This window comes from Rana temporaria, chromosome 6, assembly GCF_905171775.1.
Source record: "Rana temporaria chromosome 6, aRanTem1.1, whole genome shotgun sequence".
NCBI classification, from domain to species: Eukaryota; Metazoa; Chordata; class Amphibia; order Anura; family Ranidae; genus Rana; species Rana temporaria.
The window spans coordinates 151395683-151418134 of NC_053494.1; the positions used below are offsets into that span (position 1 = coordinate 151395683).

The window sequence follows — 22452 nt, forward strand, 5'->3', positions numbered from 1 at the left end:
CTCTGTCACTGCCACAGTGTCTCTGATTGGCTTATCCTTGCTCTGCTCATGTCAGCTTACCATGAGCAGACGGCGCGCTTCATTCTGGGAGATGTTGTCCTCTCTGCATCCTGGGAGCTGAATACTTGTGCTTTAAAAACTACAACTCCCAGAAGTCTCTGCGCCCAGAGGCGATCCCTCTTTATTAAGGTGCTGCATCAGTGATCAGAGAGAGAGAGAGACAGCACAGCTATGAGTGTGGGGACGTGAGTATTATAGATTTGTGTATCTATGCGCTAATTTGGGTTTCTTAAATTAAGTGTTTTTCGGTGTACAGAAACTGCACTTCTAATAATAAAATGCAGGCTTTTTAGTACAGAACACAGCTCCTTTCTTTTATGGAATACTACCGTAGTATTAATTAATTCAACTTCTACATTAAAGTGTGTGACATGCAGGCTGAGAAATAATACATATGTACATTTACAATTACAGTAAAACCTTGGCTTGAGAGTAACTTGGTTTGAGAGCGTTTTGCAAGACAAGCAAAATGTTTTAATACATTTTTCCTTGATATACAAGCGATGTCTTGATATAAGAGTAGCGTCATGTCACAACTGAGTATAAAAAAGAAGAGAGAAGCCTCTAAGTGTAGCAATATGGTTACATTTAATGAAGGTACAACATTTAGCAACTTATTGCTACACTTAGAGCCGGTTCACACTGCGGCGGCACGACTTCAGAGGCGATTAGCAAAATGACTTCTGTATAGAAGTCAAAGCAAATCGCCCTGAGCCGCCCCCGAAGTCGTACAAGAACCTTTTTCTAAGTTGGAGCGACTTGCGTCGCTCCTATTAGAACGGTTCTATTGCATAGAATGGGACGCGACTCGTCCGGCGGCTGAGCCGCCTGACGAGTCGCCCCAGTGTGAACCGGCTCTTAGAGGTGCCTCTCTTCTCTTTCATACCCTGTAAAAAAATGCTTTGATATACAAGTGCTTTGGATTACAAGCATGTTTCTGGAACGAATTATGCTTGCAATCCAAGGTTTTACTGTACTGAAATTCACTAAAAACCTGCATGGTTAGCTTATTAGACTCTTAGGGCCAGATTCACCAAAGAGATACGACAGCGTATCTCCTGATACGCCGTCGTATCTCTGTGTTGGGGCCGTCCTAACTATGCGACTGATTCATAGAATCAGTTACGCATAGCTAGCCCTAAGATCCGACAGGTGTAATTGAATTACACTGTCGGATCTTAAGGATGCAATTCTAGGCCGGCCGCTAGGTGGCGAGGCCATTGCGGCCGGCGTAGAATATGCAAATGAATACTTACGGCGATCCCCGAACGTCCGAACGGCCCGTCGATCTAACTGTACGTCGAGTTACGTTGCGTAAAATTAGGGCTGAGCCCTAGTTGTCCTAAGCCATGTTAAGTATGGCCGTCGTTCCCGCGTCGAAATTTAAAAATCAATGTCGTTTGCGTAAGACGTCCGTGAATGGCGCTGGACGCCATTTACGTTAACGTCTAAGCAAATGACGTTGGTGCGACGTCATTTAACACAATGCACGTCGGGTAATTTACGCATGCGCAGTACGCTCGGTGCGGGAACGCGCCTAATTTAAATGGTGCCCGCCCCATTTGAATTGGGCGGGCTTACGCCGAGCGCTTTTACGATACACCGCCGCAAGTTTACAGGTAAGTGTTCTGAGAATCAGGCACTTACGCTGTAAACCTGCGGCGGTGTAACGTAAATCACATACGTTACGCTGCCAGGAGCAACGTTATTATATGTGAATCTGGCCCTTAAAGCGGTACACATCCTCTAAACTAAAATGTAATAATACATTGCAGCATACCAATGCACATATACAATTAAGTGCCACAATGGGCTTGGGCACTGGAAAATTTCCAAGTTAACTTTTTATTGAGATTTTTCAAAAGGGGAAAAAAAAAACAGGTACATACTTGCATCAGAGAGAACAATAAGCTAGTATTGTTACCATGGAAGAGCATCAGTTAGTAAGCCCCTGTACACATTGAAGCGATTTGACATGTGAAATCGCAACCTATTGCCGGCAACGACACTGTCCAAATCTGTGTAACGCCGACTTTGTGGCGCCGCACCGATTTCCAAAACGTAGTTTCTGCACTAATTTTGGCAACGATTTCAATAGACATCAGCTTGAATCCGCACAGATGTCTTTCAAACCGCCCCCGAACTCGCACTGACTTGTGGGTCTGAAATTCAGCTGAACTCACACAATTTCAAACCCACCTTCAGTGTGACGGAGGGCTTATAGTGAGTGCCGATCCTGACCTCCCTGGGGCCCTAAGCAAAATGACATGTCACATTTAAAGAAGTTGAGAAGCGGGGCGCACTGACATGTCACATTAAAGTTGAGAAGCGGGGGGAGGGGTGTTCTGCTTTCGGAAATTACATCTTGCATTAAAGTAAGAAGCGGAGGTTGCTGACTTCTTACCTCTTCTCCCATGCAGCCAGCGAGTTAAGAAGCGGGGTGAGGGGCCGAAAATGACTTCTCACCAGGCAGGGGGCCTCTAGTAATTTGGGGGGCCCTAAGCGGCTTGCATAGTGAGCCTATAGGGCGGATCGGCCCTGCTTATAGTCATACTGTACATCTACCATATCAAGGAAATTATTGTTTTTTTATAACATAAAAAGGTATATTGCCAACATCTGGTGATAATTTCAACATTGTACTCTTTATATACTGTTCCTTCTACATAACCGTACAAATGAAAGGTTTGGGCACTGGAGGGAGAGAAAAAGGGAAAAATTTGCAGTAACAAAATTAAAAGAAAAGAATGTGTGCACCTGGCTCCAAACATATAACATCATATATAGCAGTAAAACGAGACAGCTCCAGATGTAACAAAGATTCTGTGATAGAGAACAACTTTATTAATGAAAAGATTTAAAAATGACTAGTACTCTGAACACTAGAAAATTTGACAAAGGCTTCTTAATCCCCTTTACAGTGCCTGACCTGTTCATCATTCATAGAGTATATTATACCCCATTGAAGCTTTGGTATATTATACCCCATTGAAGCTTTATACTTGGGGGGGGGGGGGGGGGGCAGACTGTACATTGCACAGGGGTCCTTCGCTGGCAGACATATCCCCACTTTGCAAATACTTTTCTATATTTTACAGGAAGCTTTTCACTACCAAATGGCCCTTAAAGCGGACTTTCACCCATTTAAAAGTCAGCGCCTACAAAAAGTGTAGCTGCCGACTTTTAATAATCAGACACTTACCTGACCCACGGTCCAGTGATGCGTGCTCACAAAGCCCCGCTCTTCTCCCCCTCCTCTCTGAGGTGCCGACATTCTAACTGTGGGCAATCGGCTGTGGCTTCACAGCCGGGCATGCCCTGCACATGAGCTTGCCGTGCTGCGCACTGTGAATGGTCGGGCAATCTTCTGGGACCTGTGACTTGTCCCAGAAGATTGCAGGGAAGGGGGGGGAGGTGAACTTTCTTCTGGTGCAGCGGAGCTCGGGGAGGAAGTGGGAGCTGGGTGCCCATAAAAACTGGGTATCTGCTCCCCCCCTAAAAAAATGACATGCCAAATGTGGCATGTCAGGGGGTCACCATAACTTAAAGTGGAAGTTCCATTTTTGGGTGGAACTCCACTTTAACCAGTGTCAGTATGATCCAACTCGCTCTTTAGAGCCGTTTTGCAGCAGAACTAACACTGGGAGACACTGTGACATTACATACTTCCACAACAGTGGTGTGACATGCTTGACTTTACTCTGCGGAGAGAAATTAGTTAATATATAAACACAGAGGGTGCCCTAAGAAATTTTAAAAGAATCCGCTCATTATGGCTAGATTCTTATTTCTTCTCTGAAGGATAGGCCACCATCTAGTGAGAATTATTGCCACAGTTATTATTTGTTGTGTATGTCCTGGGATCAGTGCCGGCCCAAGACATTGTGCTGCCTGGTACCAAGAATGAAATGCTGCCCCCCCCCCCCAAAAAAAAAATTACGCCAACCAAAATGCCCCCACATCAATTATTTTATATCATGATAACTAAAGTGGACCTATCATGGCTCTATACATGTATATTAACCACAGATTGTGAATCTACCACCGATGAAAGAAATTGCATACTCTTACAGGACTTAGTGTACCCAATGCCAGCAGCACAGAGTCAAACATGCATGGAACTGGACGTGGTCACTCTCAGGAAACAACATGTTAGGTCATTTTCCGTTCAACCTTGTCACCGGACCCAGTCATGGACTCCACCATTCATAAAAGAAAAAGGCCGCCACATAGTGTAAAACCATCAACTATGGGTATTATTGTAAAAGGCAGAACACTTACATCAATGATGATATAAACAGGCGAGATAAGGTATGTGATCACAAATGTGTGATCTGGGGTCCCAGATCATGTTCTATTGAATGAAACCAGTCGGGTAGACTTAACTAGTTCCACGTTACTGCGCTTCTTGGATGTGTTTGTGATCAGATGCCTTATCTCGCCTGTTTATATCCTCATTGACGTAAGTGTTCTACCTTTTACAATAAAACCCATAGTTGACGTTTTACCCTATGTGGCGGCCTTTTTCATTTTATGAATGGTGGAGGCCATGATTGGGTCCGGTGACAACGTTGAAAGGAAGCTAACCTCACATGTTTCCTGAGAGTGACCACGTTCCCAGTTCCATGCCTGTTTAACTCCGTGCCACTGGCATTGGGTCCACTGAGTCCGGTAAGACTATCCAATTGTTTTCATTGGTGGTGGATTCATAATCAATGGTGATTTCTTACTGGATGGTGGCCTATCCTTCAGAGGTCGATTATATTTTCAATTTCAACATTGATTTCTACCTAAACACATTTCAAGTGTTTGGACTGTTTTCCCTCGTGGGTTATTTATTCACAATATTTCACATATATGGACTTTTTTAGTGATTTCAATTTATGAATTGTATTTATATTCATGTATTGCTGTTTGCACCTAGCACTTTATTTTATTTTGCACAGTCAGTGGGCCAGATTCAGATAGGTCAGCGGATCTTTAGATCCGCGTAACCTATCTTATTTACGTTACGCCGGCGCAAGTTTTAGAGGCAAGTGCTTAATTCAGAAAGCACTTGCCTCTAAAGTTGCGGCTGCGTATCGTAAATCCCCCGGCGGAATTTAAATTCCACGGCTAGGGGGCGTGTAGAATTTAAATCAGGCGCGTCCCCACGCCGAACGAACTGCGCATGAGCCGTCCGCTAAATTTCCCAGCGTGCATTGCTCCAAATGACGTCGCTAGGACGTCATTGGTTTCCACGTGAACGTAAATTACGGCCATCCGTATTCGCGAATGACTTACGCAAATGACGTAAAAAATGCAAAATTCGACCCGGGAACTACGCCCATACTTAACATAGGATCCGCCGCATATAGCAGGGGTAACTATACGCCGGAAAAAGCCGAACGCAAACGACGTAAAAAAAAAGCGCCGGACGGGCATCATTTCTGAATCGGCGTAACTCCTCATTTGCATATTCCTTGCGTATACAAACGGAAGCGCCACCTAGCGGCCAGCGTGAGATTGCAGCCTAAGATCCGACGGTGTAAGTCACTTACACCTGTCGGATCTTAGGGAGATCTATGCGGAACCTGATTCTATGAATCAGCCGCATAGATCCGACCGACGGAACTCAGAGATACAACGGCGTATCAGGAGATACGCCGTCGTATCTCTATCTGAATCTGGCCCATTGAGTTTTACTTACTGTTTGCATACTTGCACATAATATGGATTAGTGCTGCACTTAAAATTCCCATTACTTATTTTAATGCCAAGGGTGACAATGCACTAAAATATTGTCATAACAAATGCACTATAACAGTAATACCGGTAGTGCTCTTTCCTCAGTCTGTAGGGTGATGTACACCGAGTGAGGGTTATTTTTTGTATATGACGACTCATGTTTGTCTTCACACTATTAGAGAGTCTTATAATGTTCTGTAAAGGGTTAATTTTTCTGTTACTGGTTTGTCTCAATGCATGCTCTCTGATATGTGCATTACTTTTTCCTAATGACAAATTTGTATGCTGTGACAGCTGTAACAGATGGTTTTTGTATTTTGTTTTTTATTTTTATTGATATTTGAAAAAAAAGTAGTTTAATAAAAATGACTTTTTTTTCCATGGAAAAAAAAATAAAAAAATTCTGTTGGACCTTTTATTTTAGCACATGTTAAAAAATAAATGTGTATGGTTGTTCTCTGCAACACAGATATTTGCTTTCAAAAACAATCATGCCTATTACATTTTTTAACACAAAGTAATTTTTTTCTACTTTTATATCCTACCATCAGGTGCCTGCGGAGAAGGGGGGGCCCTTATAAGACTGAGCCAGCAACAGATCTCACACGCTGGCGCCTCAATTGCAAAGAGGGCAGGCAAACCTGGAGCTATGTGGAAGAAGAAGACCGACCACAAAATGTGCTGGAGGCACATTCTGTAGGACTGACTACGGTAAATAAGAAAACTCAACCATAAAACAAAACATAAGGGGGGTTTTACTAATACTAGAGCACTAAGGCCCCTTTCACACTGAGGAGTTTTTCAGGTGGTACAGCGCTAAAAATATCGCTGCTATACCACCCGAAAAAACTCCTACCCAGCCTTCTCAATGTGAAAGCCGGAGGGCTTTCACACTGAGGCGATGCGCTGGCAGGAGAGAAAAAATCTCCTGCAAGCAGCATCTTTGGAGCGGTGAGAGGAGCGGTGGTATGTATACCGCTCCTTCCCATTTAAAACAATGGGAAACTGCGGCAATACCGCCAGCAATGCGCCTCTGCAGACCCTTTATCGCGGGGGGGGGGGGGGTAATACCGCATCGCTAGCGGCCGAATCCCGCGGCAATTCCGACAGTATAGCGCCGCTTCTTTTTTTTTTTTTTCGTCACCGCGCCTCCCGCCCCAGTGTGAAAGGGCCTTAGAATCTGGTGCAGCTGTGCATGGTAGCCAATTAGCTTTTAACGTCATCTTGTTCAAATAAGGTTTGAAAATAAAACCTGGAAGCTGATTGGTTTCTATGCAGAGCTGCACCAGATTTTGCACTCTTCAGTTGTGATGGCACTGGCATCCTGCTTTACTGGTTTGGGGGGGGGGGTTTGTGAAAAACAGGTGGGGGGGCTTTTTTCTGTCTTGGGGGGGGGGGGGTCTGATTGAGGAAGAAGGAAGTAAAATATTTTCATTGTTCCTTCTCGGTTCTCTAGCAATTCTCTCTTCTCTTCGCCGGTTCTCCACCTCTGGGTTGGAAAATCTGGGACGGAGAATTTTCACAGAGATCGCCAGTGAAGTGCTGAGATCGTACCTCCATAAACCGTTAGTTTCTGTGTCGGTCAGTGACAGATTTTCTGTGTGCTGCGCTGATCAGCGGAGAACCGATAATTATCTGAGATGAACTGCGATCATCAGGATTGCAGCTCATCTTGGTTTCGTAAACGTACACCTTAGTCATGAGAGAAACATGCAGGCTGCCATTTTTTCTCTTTTTTTTTTCTAGTTGTCTATGATGCTGATGCTTTGTATGTACTACTTTCTGAATCACTTGTTTCTGACACTGGACACCTGTTTTGGGTCTGTACCTCAGGAGTACTGAAACCAGAGACAGCCAGGCAATGATCATTTTCAGAATCAGAATATAAGTGAAAGATTCAGTACATCAAGTCCCTAATGCTAATCCTTGCTGCCTATTTACTACAGCTACTAAGAAACGTCCCGTCTGTGTGCTTTTTAGTGCTGCTTGTTACATAGTTACATAGTAGGTGAGGTTGAAAAAAGACAACCTATGTGTGTGATTATATGTCAGTATTACATTGTATATTCCTGTATGTTGCGGTTGTTAAAGTGGAGTTCCACCCATAAATATAACATTACATCAGTAGTTTTAAAAAAATGTCATTAGTCCTTTACGAAACATTTTTTTTTTTTTAGATGCCTTCAAAGTGTTGTTGCTAGGCAGAATAGTTAATCTTCCCACTTCCTGCACCTAGGTGCTTAATGCTTCCTAACCTACACCGCACAGACTCCTGGGAATGTAGTGGGTGTAACTTTCCAGGAGTCTGTGCACTCCCCAGTCTCAAAGAATCATGTGACTTGGACAGCACAGGTGCTGAAACCTGATCTGACACTGCTTGTGCAGCACTGAGCATGTGCGAAGGTCTGCAAGGCTGAAATCCAGGAAGTCATACAGTCTGGCTTCATGATGCCCACACTTAAGATGGCCCCAGTCAATTTCTATTTTATAAAGTGTCTAAATGCTGTAACAACCTAACAAAACGGACCTTAGTTTACAGACTAACTTTACTAGAATACATTAAGCTTGTGTATTATAGGGGTATTTATATTTAAAAAGTGGAATTGTGGCCGGAACTCCGCTTTAAGGTGTTTATCTTATAGTTTTTTTTAAACTATCGATGCTCCCTGCTGAAACCACAGCCTATGGAAGGGAATTCCACATCCTTGCTGCTCTTACAGTAAAGAACCCTCTACTTAGTTTAGGGTTAAACCTCTTTTCTTCGAATGTTAATGAGTGGCCACGTGTCTTATTAAATTCCCTTCCGCAAAAAAGTTTTATCCCTATTGTGGGGTCACCAGTATGGTATTTGTAAATTGAAATCATATCCCCTCTCAAGCGTCTCTTCTCCAGAGAGAATAAGTTCAGTGCTCGCAACCTTTCTTCATAACTAATATCCTCCATACCTTTTATTAGTTTTGTTGCCGTTCTTTGTACTCGCTCCATTTCCAGTACATCCTTCCTGAGGCCTAGTGCCCAGAACTGGACAGCATATTCCAGATGAGGACCAGAGTCTTGTAGAGCAGAAGAATTGTCGTTTTATCTCTGGAGTAAATCCCCTTTTTAATGCATGCCAATATTCTGTTTGCTTTGTTATCAGCAGCTTGGCATTGCATGCCATTGCATGCCATTGCTGAGCCTATCATCTACTAGGATCTACCTGGTCCTTTTCCATCCTAGATTCCCCCCAGGGGTTCTCCCCCTAGTGAGTAGATTGTGTTCATATTTTTGCCACCCAAATGCATTATTTTAAATTTTTCTACATTAAACTTAATTTTCCATATAGTTGCCCACCCCATTAATTTGTTCAGATCTTCTTGCAAGGTTTCCACATCCTGCGGAGAAGTTATTGCCCTGCTTAGCTTAGTATTGTCTGCAAATACAGAGATTGAATTGTTTACCCCATCCTCCAGGTCGTTTATGTACAAATTACCGTATTTATCGCGGTATAACGCACTCCCGCGTATACTGCGCACCCCTAAAGTGGCCCCCAATCCTGTGGGAAAAAAGTTTTTTCGGGTGTCCTCTTCGTCGGGTCCGGGGTCCGTCTGCGGGCTTCGGGTGTCCTCTTCGTCGGGTCCGGCGTCCTTCTGCGGCGTCCTCGCGTTCTCCCCGCTCGTTTCCCGTGCCGAGTTTGAATACTGCGCCGACATATACAGAGCGCAGTACACTCGTGTATTGTCGGGCAGGCTCGGCAACACTGGCGCTCACGTCCTGTACGTCCAGGACGTGAGCGCGGAAGGAGTCGAGACTGGCCGACTATACCCGAGTGTACTGCGCTCGGTATATGTCAGCGCAGTATTCAAAACTCGGCGCGGGAAAGCGGGTATCGGCGTATACCGCGCACCCACGATTTTGCCCTGATTTTCAGGGTGAAAAAGTGCGCGGTATACGCCGATAAATACGGTAAACAGGATTGGTCCCAGCACAGAACCCTGGGGGACCCCACTTCCCACCCCTGCCCTGACCATTCCAAGTATTCCCCATTTATCACCACCCTCTGAACTCGCCCTTGTAGCCAGTTTTCAATCCATATACTCACCCTATAGTCCATGCCAACGCACCTTACTTTGTACAGTAAACGTTTATGGACAACTGTGTCAAGTGCTTTTTGCAAAATCCAGATACACCACGTCTAGGGCCTTCCGTTATCTAGATGGCAACTCACCTCCTCATAGAAGGTTAATAGATTGTTTGTATGAGGTAAATATTGTGTATTGTTTTACACAGAGTGAGTTTCTGAAGGAATTGCCAAAGGCCCTTACAGCCCAGGATGGAGCTGAAAATGGAATGACATTTTATTCTGCTTTACAAGCTGAAGATGGTCATTGGGCTGGTGACTATGGAGGACCTCTTTTCTTAATGCCAGGTAGAGATTTTCAGCATTTTTTAACTTAATCTCAGTCTTCCTTTGATTCTGTACACATAAAGTAAATATGTGGTGTTTTATCAGGTCTCTTGATTGCATGTCATGTAACTCAAACTTCACTTCCTGAGGCAACAAAGAAGGAGATGGTGCGCTACCTCCGCTCTGTGCAGCTTCCAGATGGTGGATGGGGCCTGTAAGTTGACAACATACTTAATAATATAGGATTATTGACCTCCTCCTCACACAATACCTATCAGAGTGTGCATTTTCCGCACTGTAGAGGTGACAGGGACTAACCAATTTGTTTACAATGCCATGTCAAAGACATGACCTTACACTCGTAGAATGTTCTTAAAATATAGTAAATAAACCCCATTGTGTACTTCAGAGTGGGGTATGCCTGTACTATTTATTAGGTCACTAACTTAGCACAAGCATGCATACAGTGAAGTTCAAATATCTCCTAGGTCAGAAAATCACTAATAGTGAAGTCAGGATGAGAATAATGATCACAAACTTTATCCTTTAAAAGCAAGTTAGCGGTGGTATCGTCTGTCCTGACAGATTCCTCCATCCATGTCTGGCAGAATGGAAGCACAAATAAGACAAAACAATATATTTCCAGCTTACGGCTGGACATGGGTGATATGTTTTCTATTTTAGATCAGTGAGAGGGCTGATTGAAAAAAATATGAATGGATTCTCCCATCCAGTGAGGGGGATGGAGGAATCTCCCCCAAGATGTGGTAATATATTCTAAAAGCAGGGACTCCTCCACTGTCGGAATACACTGAGCAGTGCTGCAGCCGCTGATCGAATGATCAGTCCCATTCGATAGAAGTCAGTTGTAAGATTGTGAGCGTGGAACGTCCATAGATAGATAGAAACTTGTCCTGTCCCTGCTGAACCAGTCAAGTTACGACCCATCTATGGCCAGCTTAAGGGTATATACATACCTTAAAGATGGCTAAACGCTTTTTTTTTTATTATGTCAATGAGTGTTATGAAACTTTTTATCCTGACTGAGAATCTCTAGTAATAAATTATCTGCAATTCAGGCATGTTGAAGATAAAAGCACAGTCTTTGGCACAGCGCTCAGTTATACCTCCTTACGTCTGCTGGGAGTTTCACAGGATGACCCAGATCTGACCCGGGCCAGGAACAATCTTCACAGTAAAGGTAAGTTTTATATACAGAAATTTGTCTTCTTGCCTTAACAATTACCTAATTGTTGCAGCTTGGAAAAAAATTTAAGTTAATTTGACCTTCCAAGCAGAGGTCTCATTTAGCTTCCATGAACCTCCTGCAGCAATGTAGAGGTTTCTTGCAGTTTCTCAGTTTTAGTGGGACTGGCCAGGGGATCACATATAGCACCAAAGTGCAGCCTGTCCTGTCTTACATAATGGTACTCTACGATGTAAAGCTACTTGAAGGGGGATCCCCCCATAAAGCACTGAAAGAATTTTGGAATGCTTTATTTTTTTTTCAACAATACATTTTTATTGCAATTTTTTAAATAACAATACAGATTGCCGTTAACGTTTAGTCATTTGTAACCAACATAGTTACATTGGTTCATAAAGATTTTTGCATAAGAGTATAATACAGTGGTGGCTGGTGCTCAACATTTTTGGGGGGGCGCAAACAAACGAAAAAAAATAAAAAATCAATTGCAGCCTCACTGTGCCCATCAATTGCCGCCACTGTGCCTATCAAACGCAGCCAATGTGCCCATCAAACGCAGCCAATGTGCCATAAAATTGTCGCTACTATGCCATAAAATTGTTGCCACTGTGCCATGCCATCAAACGCAGCCACTGTGTCATGCCATCAAACTCAGCCACTGTGCCCATCCATTGTCCCCACTGTGCCATGCCATCAAATGCAGCCACTGTGCCATCAATTGTTGCCACTGTGCCATGCCATCAATTGTCGCCACTGTGCCATGCCATCAATTGTCGCCACTGTGCCATGCCATCAATTGTCGCCACTGTGCCATTGTCACCACTGTGCCCATCAATTGTCGCCACTGTGCCCATGCAATTGTTGCCACTGTGCCATGCCATCAATTGTCGCCACTGTGCCATGCCATTGTCGCCACTGTGCCCATCAATTGTCACCACTGCACCACTGTGCCATGCCATTGTCTCCACTGTGCCCATCAATTGTCGCCACTGTGCCATGCCATTGTTGCCACTGTGCCCATCAATTGTCGCTACTGTACCATGCCAAACGCAGCCACTGTGCCAACAATTGTCACCACTGTGACATACCAAATGCAGCCACTGAGCCATACCATTGTCACAACTGTGCCCATCAATTGTCGCCACTGTGCCATACCATTGTCGCCACTGTGCCCATCAATTGTCACCACTGTGCCATACCAAATGCAGCCACTGAGCCATACCATTGTCACAACTGTGCCCATCAATTGTCGCCACTGTGCCATACCATTGTCGCCACTGTGCCCATCAATTGTCAACACTGTGCCATGCCATTGTCGCCACTGTGCCCAGTTTGCCTGGCACTTACCTGTCTCGGTCAGCCATCCTCGGATCTTCCTCCACGATCCCTCAAAGTAGTCCTGCACTCGATGTCGCTTCAGCCAATCAGGTTACCGGTAATCAGAACCGGTGAACCTGATTGGCTGAGACGCCTGTCAGTGTTAACCAGGGAATGCACACCCCCTGCATACCCTGGTTAACTATTTGAAAGGCGATTACAGCCCTCAGGCTGTAATCAGAAAGCCTATCCGAGCTGCTGGCTCTGATAGACACTTCCAAAACCAACCACCTGCCGTTATTCAGATGGCCGCCGCTCACCAGGGGGCCGGCCATCTGAATAGTGGGCAGCTGCGACAATACATAGATTCATGCAATGCATGAATCTATGTATCGTTTTTCAGTGGCGGTGCAGGAGCGAGAGGGGGCAGCGCTCCTGTGCCCTCTATGGATGCACCGCCACTGGTATAATACTTGTTAACCTGTACCAGTCTACCCCGAATGGGTTTGAGCTGTAGGCATGGACAGGCCTCCAAGTGAACTAGAAATTTCATTACAAAAAATGAAAACAAAAACAGAAATTGCTAATTAGATTAATAAAGTGGGTCACCTTTTTAAAAACCTAGTTTTCAGGCTGTTGTGCTGTTCCAGTTGATTTGATAATTCAATCCACATTATGGAGCAAGTCTAAAAAATAGGAGTTTTGTGTTTACTCTTCGCTTGCTGTGTGTGTCTGTGATTTAAAATGCACTAAATATGGAGGAAGCCTCACAGCTCACCGTTATGTTCCTGGTTAGGGTTAACTGTGACCAGAGCACTGTGTGAAATGGTTATGTTAAAGTTAAATCTGATTATATTTTGCCTTCTCTGTGTAGCGCCCCCTTACTTTTTTTTTTAAAAGCCAGCATCTACAAATACTGCAGCTGCTGACTTTTAAAAAATGGACACTTACCTGTCCAGCGCTCCTGCGATGTCGGCAGCCAAGGCCGATCAATCACTCGTCTCTCGGATGCCCCCGCCACCATCCTAGGTGAGGGAATCAGGAAGTGAAGTGTTGCGGCTTCACTGCCCGGTTCCCTACTGCGCATGCGCGATCTGCGTGGCACGTCCCCACTGGTCCCTGCTGTCTTCTGCGACCAGTGTGTTTCCCAGAAGACAGCGGGGGGGGGGGCGCAAAGAGGCGTGACTCCCGCGGCAGTCTTCCTTAAAGTGGGTGCAAATACCTGTATTTTACAGGTATCTGCACCCCCCTCCCTCCTGAAAGGTGCCAAATGTGAACCAGAGGGGGAGGGTTCCGAAAAGCGGAGGTTCACTTTTGGGATGGACCTCCGCTTTAAATAACTTCAACGTGTGATGATAAGCCTCCATAAAAAAATAACTGAAACCCAATAAAATAAAGGGGTGGGCAATGGACAGTAAGGCTGGGGAGGAAAAGTCTAGATGATGTTGGATGTCTACCAGCCAGGGAATTAGGCAGGTTCTACTGGACTTTCTGCATGTTCTTATGTGCACTGTAAGCAGTGCCGATCCTGACCTCCCTGGGGCCCCAAGCAAAATGACATGGCACTAAAAATGAGAAGCGGGGGGCGCTGACGACAGTGACATGTCACATTAAAGAAAGTTGAGAAGCGGGGGGAGGGGGTGTTCTGCTGTCGGAAATGACATCTTACATTAAATTGAGAAGCAGGGGGTGCGGACTTCTTACCTCTTCTCCCATGCAGCCAGCGAGTTGAGAAGCGGGGTGAGGGGGCGAAAATGACTTCTCACCAGGCGGGGCCTCTAGTAATTTGGGGGGCCCTTTGCAGCTTTGCGGGGCCCTAAGCGGCTTGCATAGTGAGCCTATGGGGCGGATCGGCCCTGACTGTAAGTAGCTCATAGTGAGCAGTAAAATCTGAGCAAGCTATTTCGGTATAGAAAAGGACAGCTGTGCAAGACTAAAGGCAAGGCTGAAGTTCAGCTTTAAATTCTGATAAAGACTCTGCATATGTTTTACGATAATCAAGATGAGACTTTAAACCTTTTAATTTCCAGATGGTTGGATTTAGAAGGTAGAGTACTAGCAAACACAATTTTCTTGCTCTCGCTTTATGTACTTTCCCATAGAGAAATAGGTAGACTGCCAATGCTACCCACTTAAAAATGCTAGTTGCCTGTCTGTTATGTTGGTCCACTTGCTTTAATACTTCCTGAGCCACTGATCTGGAACAAGCATGCAGATCAGGAAAGTCAGATGTCACTATCAGTTACTGGAGTCAGTCACTTAATTTCAAAATATTGAAGCAAGACGGTCAGCGTGGTAACAAGAATTTCCAGAATAAGAAGACAGAAGGCTTTTTTCTTGCGAAAGCTTAGTTAAAATTTTTTTTTTTTTTTTAGGCATATCTAAATGTACATACCAGGGTGATGCTATATGAGCAAGTTTAGGATTTGTAAATTTTTGACACAAATTAAAAGAGTGTGGTAATCTTAAAGACATGGTGGTGTGCCCTTGTCATCTTACCCGCTCTCATCTTCCCGCTGTCACAGGTGGTGCCATTGGAATTCCATCATGGGGAAAGTTCTGGCTGGCGGTGCTCAATGTCTACAGCTGGGAGGGGCTGAATACATTGTTTCCAGAGATGTGGTGAGTTATATCTGTTCTTTTGTACGATGTGGTGATTCTATGATTGAACATTTAGGCATTGGTTTAACATTACAAAATGCATACTACCAAAAGTTAGAATACGAAGCTGCCAAAACCAGCCTCGGGAACAGATCCTTTTCTAAGTTTTTTTGAAAAAAAAAAAACCTTTCGTGATCACTCCTACAAGCACAAAACCATTTTTATTTACCTTCAAACTTTTTTCAAGCTCTAATGAAGAGGCAACCCCTTGAAATTCTGAAATGTGTTGACTTTTATTGAACGTAACTTCCAATAATGTTAAAGTTTTGGCTCTTCACAAAAATTTGTCTGGTACTCTCCTCTTTACATACCAATCTACACTCATTCACTTGCAGGTCTGGAAAATATGGCATTACCCAGAAGTCCCTATTTCTTTTGGAGAAAGTTATTTACACGTCCTGTCAATAATATGTCACATACACATTCTATCAATCAATTACGGAGTAGTGCATAAGGCTGGGTTGACACTGGTACCACGCGACAGTCGTACGACTTTAGATCCAAGTTTGCTCTGCAACTTGAAGTCCGACATCCGTCCGACTTCAACGAACAGGGATCCAACTTTGATCCACGACAATACAGAGATTCCAACAGGAAGAACAGAGGACAGCACAGGACTGACATCACTGAGTCTCACCCCAAATCTTCTAACGATAGAAGTCGGAGGCAGCAGAGACTTAGATCTCACACTGCAGATATACAGCCATAATACTGTAGGCACAGAAGTGCCTTGTCATGTACCTTACTATAGAGCCCAAGATGAGCATGGCCTCTTGCACAATTCCTGTCCAAGCAACCCTGGTAGTGGAGACAGGGACTGCTAGGGCAGTAGAAGGGTGCAGGTGCCTGTAACTTAAAGACACAGGAGTCCTTCCAGTGGTGGCGTGGAGTCTGGTCACAAGCCTTGTTCAGCAGGAGCCAGGCACTCAGGTGCAGAATCGGTTGAAAGGTCAGGGAACAGGCAGAAGTCGGTAACGTAAAAGAGGAAAAGAAGGGCGCATGACCTTGGGCATTACCGATAACAAGGTTTAATTCTAAAAATGTACAAAGATCAAAGCTACTCACAAAACAAGTTAAAATACAAGTGTATACACCACTCCGTCAACAGGGATAGATGCCTCCCGAAGGCCTTCCACTGGAACCAGACAGCCGGAGAGTCCAGACGACATATATAATACGGCTTACGCGTTACGAGGGCAAGCCCTCTTCTTCAGAGCCAAAGTGGTAGTATAAGCGGAAATAGCAGAAATAAAAGCACTACTCCACATATAAATAACATTTTTGGGTTAACAATCACTCTAGAACAGTGGTTCTCAACCGGCCTACTGCCGTGACCCCTTGATAAAATTCCCCAAGTTGTGGGGACCCATAACAGTAAAATTATTTTCCTATCGTGGGTTTTTGGCACCCAAAGCAAGACAAGTAATTTGCACCCCTAACCCACGGACATTTAGCGATCCCTGAGTCCCTTCCACTCGTACAATATTAAAACCTTTTATAGTACATTTTAGGATGTACCAGTCTCTTTGTTCTGCTTTCTTTCCCTTTTATCTCTCTCTATCCTTATTTCTTGTTTGTTATCCCCATCCCTCTCTAGATGTCTTTCTTGTTCTTTCTCTTATTCTTTCTCTCCCTTTTTCTTTGTTCCTCCCCCTCTTTTCCTCTTCCTTCCATGTATTCTCTATTTTTAATCCTTCTCTTACTCCCTGGTGAGGAGTGTGGGATCAGTGGCAGTGCTGGCGGGGAGTTGGGATCAGTGGCAGTGCTGGCGGGGAGTTGGGATCAGTGGCAGTGCTGGCGGGGAGTTGGGATCAGTGGCAGTGCTGGCAGGGAGTTGGGATCAGCCAACTTAGGTGCTCTTGATCAAGGTCATCTGTTGATCTGAAAACTGTAGTGAGGACTTTTAAAGACAACTCTAATCACAGGTAGTGTTGCTCAATGTGTCTCCGACTTTGTGGTTTCTCGTAGCAGTGACACCTATGCTGAAATCAGTAGATAGAGTCTCCTCCAGCCCCTCCCACTTCACATTCCTCACCAGTCAGCTGACCTCTAGTCCCTGCCCCCCAGCTAAGCCGTGAACTGAATGGGCGGCTGTAAAGAGGCCGAGTGGGCGGCCGCAGGCTTCAGGAACAGCCCAGGTTTTGGGGACCCCTGGAAAATCCTCATTTGACCCCCAAGGGGGTCCCGACCCCCAGGTTGAGAACCACTGCTCTAGAACCTATGATTTGCATTTTGGTGGAAATAGGTCATGCGACACACAGCCCAGAAATATTGGCATTTTTTATTTGTGGCCCAAAAGCAGATCGCTCCAAAATGTATATCTTCCTAATCCCTCCACCTAGAGAAAAGTTAATCTTTCAGGATAGAGGTTTTTCTAAAAAAGTTAACAAATGATGGAACTACACCTGGTTTGGATCCTGTGGTGTTTATGATATAGTTTCAATGTAACTAAGGTTGTAATCTCGTAATGACCAAAGAAGAAATAAAGATAGCAACTTTTTCATTTTACCGGAGAATCTAATAACGAATAAAACGCTGGTGACACCATTATGCTTACATTAAACCTCAGAAGACAGGATCAATCCCCTAATCTATATAAACAGTAAATTGTAATATAACAGTTGGAATTGAACATTTAAATGTGAATGTGCTGTAATAAGCTATGATAGCTAGCAGGGCTGTGGAGTCGGTAGATAAATGTTCCGACTCCGACTCCTCAGTTTTATGTACTTCCGACTCCGACTCCTCTGTATTAATATGCAAATGTATTTTATACATTCCTTGAGGGAAAGAAACGCAACCTACCAAAGGACTACTGGCTGGGAAGCCAACAGTCTACTGCAGGGGTCTCAAACTCAAATTACCTGAGGGCCACAAGACAAGTTTACATATCCCATGGGGGGCCGCATGCAAACTTTCAAACTTCAAAAACAGTACTGGTGTCAGCGAACGCATTATTAACCCTGACCACTACACTGCACACTGACCACTACACTACACACTGACCACTCACCATCAGGGTACAGCACATCAGGGCACAGGGCACAGCACACATGAGTGCACAGCGCACATCAGGGTACAAAGCCCAGCACATCAGGGTACAAAACCCAGCACATCAGGGTACAGGGCACATCAGAGCACAGCACATAAGGGTACAGCACAACAGGCCACATCAGGGTGCACGGCACATTAGGGCAGGGCATATCAGGACAGGGCACATGGCACAGTGCAGGACATGGCACATCAGGGCACAGCACATCTGGACAGGGCACATGGCACATCAGGGTACAGGGCACATGAAACAGCACATCAGGGTACAAAGCCCAGCACATCAGGGTACATGGGGCACATCAGGGTACATGGGGCACATGGCACATCAGGGTACATGGGCCACATCAGGGTACATGGGGCACAATCAGAGCACATCAGGGCACATGGGGCATATCAGGGCACATGGGGCACGTACGAGCACACCAGGGCACATGGGGCACATGAGAGCATATCAGGGCACAATCAGGGAACATGGGGCACACCAGGGAACATGGGGCACATGAGAGCACATCAGGGCACAGCACATCAGGACAGGGCACATGGCACATCAGGGTACAGGACATGGCACATCAGGGCACAGCACATCAGGACAGGGCACATGGCACATCAGGGTACAGGGCACATGAAACAGCACATCAGGGTACAAAGCCCAGCACATCAGGGTACCCCATGTACCCTGATGTGCTGGGCTTTGTACCCTGATGTGCTGTTTCATGTGCCCTGATGTGCCATGTGCCCTGATGTGCTGGGCTTTGTACCCTGATGTGCTGTTTCATGTGCCCTGTACCCTGATGTGCCATGTGCCCTGATGTGCTACTCCCCGGCAGCCCCCCTCTCTTCTCGTCCATCTCAGATGATGTCACAAGCAAATGGGGATGGACGAGAAGAGAGAAGGGGCCGCCGGGGAGTAGCAGTGTGACATGAGAGACAAGTGAACTTATGACAGACGCTTCCTGCGCTACTCTTCATGCGATCTACACTTCCGCGGGACACGCCCTGCCTGCGGGCCATTTAAAACCGGGCCGGTACTTTGAGACCCCTGGTCTACTGTATTGCACAGTTTAAGCAAAAGACAGACACAATGAAAACAAAGTTTTTTTATTCTAAAACATGATTTTCCTAGGAGAATCCCATAGTCATGTTTAAAGTTTAAGCTAACAATCGGAGTTTACAAGTTTTTATAGCCTTAGCTAAATGACAGCAGTTTTTCCAATGGTTTACAGCTTCAGTCTTGAACTATTGGCCCTCCATTCCCTTCACTTATACAAGTGTCTCACTCTCTAGTCCTGCAAAAAACATATTTATTTAATCCCTTATCAGTGAGAGGCTAGGTTACACATGGACGCTGCGTTCCCTGTAAAAGCAGAACACAACACTATGGAAAGTATAAGTATTGCAGCTCCTAATAGTGTGTTGCGTGCCATATAGTGAAGCACATGAAAAGCATGCTTCTTCACGGTCACTTAACGTGTTAGTTTTGCGGTTACGTGAGGCACTGCATGCATTGGTCTTTATTCTTACAGTAGAGAAGTCATTAATTATAACTTTTTGTGAATTGGGACATTTAAACTTGCTTTTTTTTTTTTAATTCCAATCTAAATTTAGTAGGAGTCGGAGTCGGAGTCGGTGCATTGTTTGCCGACTCCGACTCCAGGTACCCAAAATTTCCCCCGACTCCGACTCCTCGACTCCGACTCCGACTCCACAGCCCTGATAGCTAGCACTGAAAATTGTGAACCCATACAATGCACAGATGCTTCTTTACTGTAAGGAGGTTGCAAAACCATGTGCTAATTTTTAGACTGTGAACGTTTATTGTGTAAAACCCAATCAAATGTATTTGATATAACAGAAAGAAAAACTACTCCACATAGTATTTTTTACTTGATGTAATCATATTTATATACTTTCTTCAAATACTTTTTCCAGGCTTTTGCCACAGTGGTTTCCAGCTCACCCCAGCACTATATGGTGTCACTGCAGGCAAGTCTACCTTCCCATGAGTTATTGTTATGCCACAAGGCTGAGTTCCTGTGAGGATGACTTGATCCGCAGCTTGAGACAAGTGAGTAGAAGACCAAGAATCTTCATTGTTCATTTTACCAACACGTTTATTCACAGATATTGTTTTCCTTCAGGAACTCTATGTGCAAGACTACAACAGCATTAATTGGCCAGCACAGAGAAATAATGTTGCCCCTTGTGATCTGTACACCCCCCACAGTACACTGCTAAATGTTGCTTATGGTAAGAGGCCTACCTGTAAATTTCTAATGTCTAATGGTGCCAACATTTGTTACAGTCTGATTATATTGCATTTGGTTTATTTGACTTGTCATTCAGCCTTTCTGGTATTTCCATGACTGTATGCAGTGTTGCTGATGAAATATTATTTGAATGCTGCAAACGGATCAAGTAAAATACAGATCAAGCAAAGCAGAAAAATGTTGTGTCCCAATGGCGGACTATGTTGCCAAGGAACCCCTGTGCATGGCTAATTTTGGTCCCCCATTCAACTACTGGCCAAGTAAAATTTATACACTGTGTATTGACGGACAGCTAGATAGAAGTGAGCGGTTTGAAAAAATGTGACAGTGGTAGGGACCCAGCACCCACCCATGTGTACTACATCTAGATAAAATGGGCTCCAAGTCCCAGAGGGTCCTTGTGCAGCTACACAGTGTGCACATATGCTATATCCGCCCTGGGATCTACCTGTAATATATGTGTGCTTGTAGAATTACTTTTGTGATTTGCACATTCACAAGAATTTAATTACTGAGTGAGTTATAAAAAACATAAAACCACTGCAGAAAGAATAATTAATTTTAACAGAAAAGGACAGTCCAATCTAATTACAGTTGCAGTGTGTGTGGTCAGCATAATGTGTAATCAGTAGGGGTGCAACGGATCAAAAAACTCACGGATTGGATCGATCCTCGGATCAGGAGTCACGGATCAGATCATTTTCGGATCAGCAAAAAAAAAAAATTATTTATGAAAAAAAGTCGGATTCAAGTCTGGGCTCTAGCTGGGCCAATGGCGGGCCACTTGCGTGAAAGATAATATTCCGCTAAATTGATATAATGTAGATTTTCAATAAACCAGAACAAAAACCTGAGTAAACATGTGTAGACGCATTTTGAAGCAACATACTATTGCAAAGCAAAACCCTTTTTGTCATTTTTGTAGCCAGTGTGTAGAAATTGCAGTTTATATTTCAGACACTAGGGGGAGTTGCTGAATTTTGACAGATGGTAAAGCAGACATGCATAGCTATAGGGCAGTGGTCTCAAAGTACCGGCCCGCGGGCCATTTGCGGCCCGCGGACCAGTTATAAATGGCCCGCAGGCAGGGTGGAAGTGGGGGGAGCAAAGAGTAAAAAAACATTTTTTTTTTTTTTTTTTTTTTGTGAGCTGGTGCTATCTGCTGGTGAGCTGTTGGTATTACAAGTTATTACCACCAGATGTGAGCTGGCGCCATCTGGTGGTGGCCGTTGGTATTACAAGTTAAGCATTACAAGTTAAACAGCAATTCTAATGTCATTTTACACTCTTTTCACTGCCATCTTCTTCCCTCTAATTAGAACCCCCAAACATTATATATATTTTTTATCCTACCACCCTAGAGAATAAAATGGCGATCGTTGAAATACTTTCTGTTACGCCGTATTCGCGCAGCGGTCTTACAAGCGCACTTTTTTGGGAAAAAATTACACTTTTTTGGGAAAAAATTACACTTTTTTTTAATTAAAAAATAAGACAACAGTAAAGTTATCCCCATTTTTTTTAATATTATGAAAGATAATGTTACGCCGAGTAAATTCATACCCAACATGTTGTCACGCTTCAAAATTGCGTCCGCTTGTGGAATGCCGACAAACTTTTTTATCCTTTAAAATCTTCATAGGTGACGTTTAAAAAAATCTACAGGTTGCGTTTTTTAAGTTACAGTGGAGGTCTAGTGCTAGAATTATTGCTCTCGCTCTACCAATCGCAGCGATACCTCACATGTGTGGTTTGAACACCGTTTACATATGCAG

General features: G+C 44.4%; 1 protein-coding gene across 1 annotated transcript in view; it reads left to right on the forward strand.

The window, feature by feature from the left end:
- Positions 1-218: 218 nt before the first annotated feature.
- The window catches only part of LSS (lanosterol synthase), a 56154-nt gene continuing 33920 nt past the window's right edge, over positions 219-22452 (forward strand). The window contains exons 1-8 of the mRNA XM_040357598.1: positions 219-245; positions 6339-6498; positions 10057-10195; positions 10280-10388; positions 11254-11375; positions 15224-15320; positions 20340-20475; positions 20549-20657. Of these exons, the coding sequence (XP_040213532.1) occupies positions 232-245; positions 6339-6498; positions 10057-10195; positions 10280-10388; positions 11254-11375; positions 15224-15320; positions 20340-20475; positions 20549-20657 (886 nt within the window). The 5' untranslated portion in view covers positions 219-231. The remainder of the gene's footprint in view (positions 246-6338; positions 6499-10056; positions 10196-10279; positions 10389-11253; positions 11376-15223; positions 15321-20339; positions 20476-20548; positions 20658-22452) is intronic.